The sequence below is a fragment of the Sylvia atricapilla genome, chromosome 1 (assembly GCF_009819655.1).
Source record: "Sylvia atricapilla isolate bSylAtr1 chromosome 1, bSylAtr1.pri, whole genome shotgun sequence".
NCBI lineage: Eukaryota > Metazoa > Chordata > Aves > Passeriformes > Sylviidae > Sylvia > Sylvia atricapilla.
Genome location: NC_089140.1, coordinates 120,657,415 through 120,660,609, shown reverse-complemented (window position 1 = coordinate 120,660,609; position 3,195 = coordinate 120,657,415). Strand labels below are relative to the sequence as shown.

The 3,195-nt window shown below is 38.6% G+C and overlaps 1 protein-coding gene across 1 annotated transcript; it reads right to left on the bottom strand.

Annotated features, from left to right (window-relative positions):
- Positions 1-648: 648 nt before the first annotated feature.
- Positions 649-2,753, bottom strand: LOC136369446 (potassium voltage-gated channel subfamily B member 2-like). The gene is made up of 2 exons (XM_066332299.1): positions 2,075-2,753; positions 649-735 (listed from the first exon to the last, which is right to left on the bottom strand). Exons 1-2 carry the CDS (start codon positions 2,651-2,653, stop codon positions 703-705), a joined length of 612 nt encoding a protein of 203 aa, XP_066188396.1. The 5' UTR covers positions 2,654-2,753; the 3' UTR covers positions 649-702.
- Between the last annotated feature and the right edge of the window lie 442 nt (positions 2,754-3,195).

The following is a 3,195-nucleotide window of genomic DNA, read 5'->3' as shown; positions in this document are numbered from 1 at the left end:
AGAAACAGCCACATTCATCTGCAAAATCTGAGGAGAAATCTGCACGGAGTGACCAAAGGACAATTTCCTTAAAAGCTCAGGGTCAGTCTAATTTCTTTTAAGCAAATTCATGATGTGGCACTGCTAAGTCATAAGAACAGTTTGGTGAATGGCAAACAGTCATGCAAGTTTAACCATCCTATATTTCTGCATGTATTCAACATGCAAATGAATGAAAGCGAGTCACAGGCAAAGAACCTAAAAATCAGTATATGACTTTCATTTTATTCATCTGCATCATCTTACTGTGTTGACTCCTACCTAGTCTTAGAAAAACACTAATTAGGCATATGTCTCAAGCCTTAGAGGCAACTAAGAGAATATACAGTGTATATAAAAGAGAAAATATTTCACAAACAAATCTGCCTGCTGGATGTCTCTGAGGCAGTGTCCACCGCCAGGTGATCTCCCAGGTCACGTGCAGTGTGTTTCAGCAGTGTGGCTCAGACAGGAAATCCTCCTGCCCAGATCCAGGAGGAGAGGTCTGTTACGGAACACACTGGTGATGTTTCAAGGCGTGCAGGACTGAGAAGCTGGTCCCTGAGTCCTGCAGTCAGTGCAGCAGCTGTGTCATAGAACTGCTGGCGAGGACTGATGGATGTTAGCTTGCACCAGGGGATCACAGTGTGCAACAGGGCCTCCCTGAACCCTTTTTGGCAAAACTTATGCCCATCTGCTTCCCCTCTGCTCTTTCTCCTGGAGAGGAACATATGGCCCAGAATATGTATCTTGGAAGCAGAAAATTTATTCATTTAGTTTTCTAAAATATTCTGAATACTTCCATTTTTCTCCTACAAGCTTTTATTCTGGTTACAAACCTTATATTCTGCCACAACACATTTTTTTTTTCGTAAAGTAAGTTCCTTGCTTAAAAAGGTAGGCAGCTCACAATGAAAAATTGTATGTCAGTAGTAAGAGTTACTATTGCAAGAAGAATTTTTGCCAGAATTCTCTTTTTTTTTTGTCCATTCCACCATCATATTTTAAAACCTACCTTGGTCGAAAACCATTGCATCCAGTAACAAACAACAACAGAAGAAAATAAAGCCACAGTTAAGCTTAACATGAACATCTAAGCATCGAACATTTTTTGTTTTGAGTCATTTAAACTGGAGATGAGCTTCCAAAATTTACCTCACAATAATTAGTGTTTCACACCACAAACAGAACTAAGATGGCAAAATGCAAGAGTATATTTCTTTTAAACACCAGTATCAACATCTGTGTGTGCAGTCCCATTTCCACAACCAGGATAAATTTTTCCATTGTACCAGTGAGACTTCAGCACCCTTGCCTGTTTGAAGACAGCAGAACGGAAACAGGATTCATCTGAATTTGGTCTCACTTCTGACTAAATATATATAAACTTTACAAATATATATTTGTGTGTATGTATAAATGTATAGAATATATACTTGTTTAAATACATATACCTGTATACACATAAATATGCATACATATAAATATACACATGTATATATATGCATTAATATTTTTATATTTTTATACAAAACACTCTAATTTGTGATTGCAAAAATGCAGTGTGAGAGAAAACATGCCATAGTAAAACCATGCCAAACCAGCTGTTGACTCTTTGACAGCCTATCCAACACAACCTACCAAACACAGACACACCAGATATGAAATGCCTGTAACAGGACAAGCAACACTGAAATAGACAATTGTCATAACCAAATGCCTTTCTAACAAACAAGTAGATAATGTACCCTGCCTGTTGTTTCATTGAAGTGTTTCATGTGGAGTCCATTAAGAATCACACAGATGTTTCTCATCACATACAGCAAAAGCAAAGTACAGTAGTTGCCTAAAAACAACTGAACTCAACAGGGTTCCTTCTGCTGATTTCAGTGGGGTTTAGGACAGATTTGAGTGTTTTCACTTAATGATATGCAGATTTTCAGAGTCTTCTGTTCTCTAAATATTTCGGTGGATGTTGTTGATTCCTGCAAGTCGGATGCATGGGTCATGAAACCATTTTCTACTATCTTTGTATTAATGCTATTATTTATCCTACCTTTGCTGCAACAGATGAGTTGGGTTTCTCCAGCAAGTCCCAAAGCTTCTTCCTTTTCTCTGGGCAGCAGGTATTGTCAAACTCTTCCCCTTCTCTCTCTCGTAATGTCTCTGCCTCCCTCCTCAGTTCCTCATTCATTTGCTCTTTCTTTTGATGATATCTTGCCTGGCAGCAAGATTCTAAATATATTTCATCAATCCCCCAGTAATCAAGCTCCTGTCCAAAAGAGAGGGCACACATTTCTTCCATCATATGTAGTTTCCCTGTCCTGTAGAAATTCAAAATGGAAGTGAAAGCCCCTGGGTGTCGATCAAAAAAATACTCATTTTCATTCAGATTATAGTCATCACATACTTCTAGCAGAGATTCATGGGTGTTGCAGTCTCTGAGCTTTCCTAATCGTGTCCTTGGAAGTCTGTCCAAAGTCCTCCACAGCACTTCATGGTTGAGTCCACCAACATTTATTTTAACTCTCCGCGAGCAGGCTTTGCTCCTTATGATCTCCACTGGTTCTGGAGGGAGAGAAAGGGTGGACCTTGAAGCCTTCTTGGTGATCCCTGGTGGAGCTTTCTCAGCCATTCTGAAAAAGATGAAGATGTAACACCAGAGTCTGTAGGAAAATGAGCTTGGAGACTACGAATATTTGAGCAGAATCCTCTTCAGACAGACGGCTCCATTCCTGAAGCTAAAAAAGACAAGAAATTAGCATATTGCCATGTACAATGCATCCCACAATCTCTCTCTCTCTCTCTCTCTCTCTTTCCATACTTTCATATGCAGATGAAAATTTAATGATTGCAATTTGCCCTCTTTATAGTGATACTCTGTGGTAATATCCAGAAGCGCTGAAACAACTGGAAAAGCTAAGAGCACACTATGTTTAGGCAAAGGAAAAACTCACTGGAATATCTATATTTGTGAAAATCAACTGTGAAGTTTTTTACAAAGGACTTGGTTTTTTTCTTCTTTTTTTAAGAATCAGTTTTTAATGCAACTGTGTTAGCTTAATCTGATTATTTACCTTTCAGTGTGTGAGGTGTGCAAATGGAAAGATTGTAGAGACAGAGGCTAGTCTATCATTTATTGAAAAATTCAAATTTGGGAGATACTGAAACTGAATA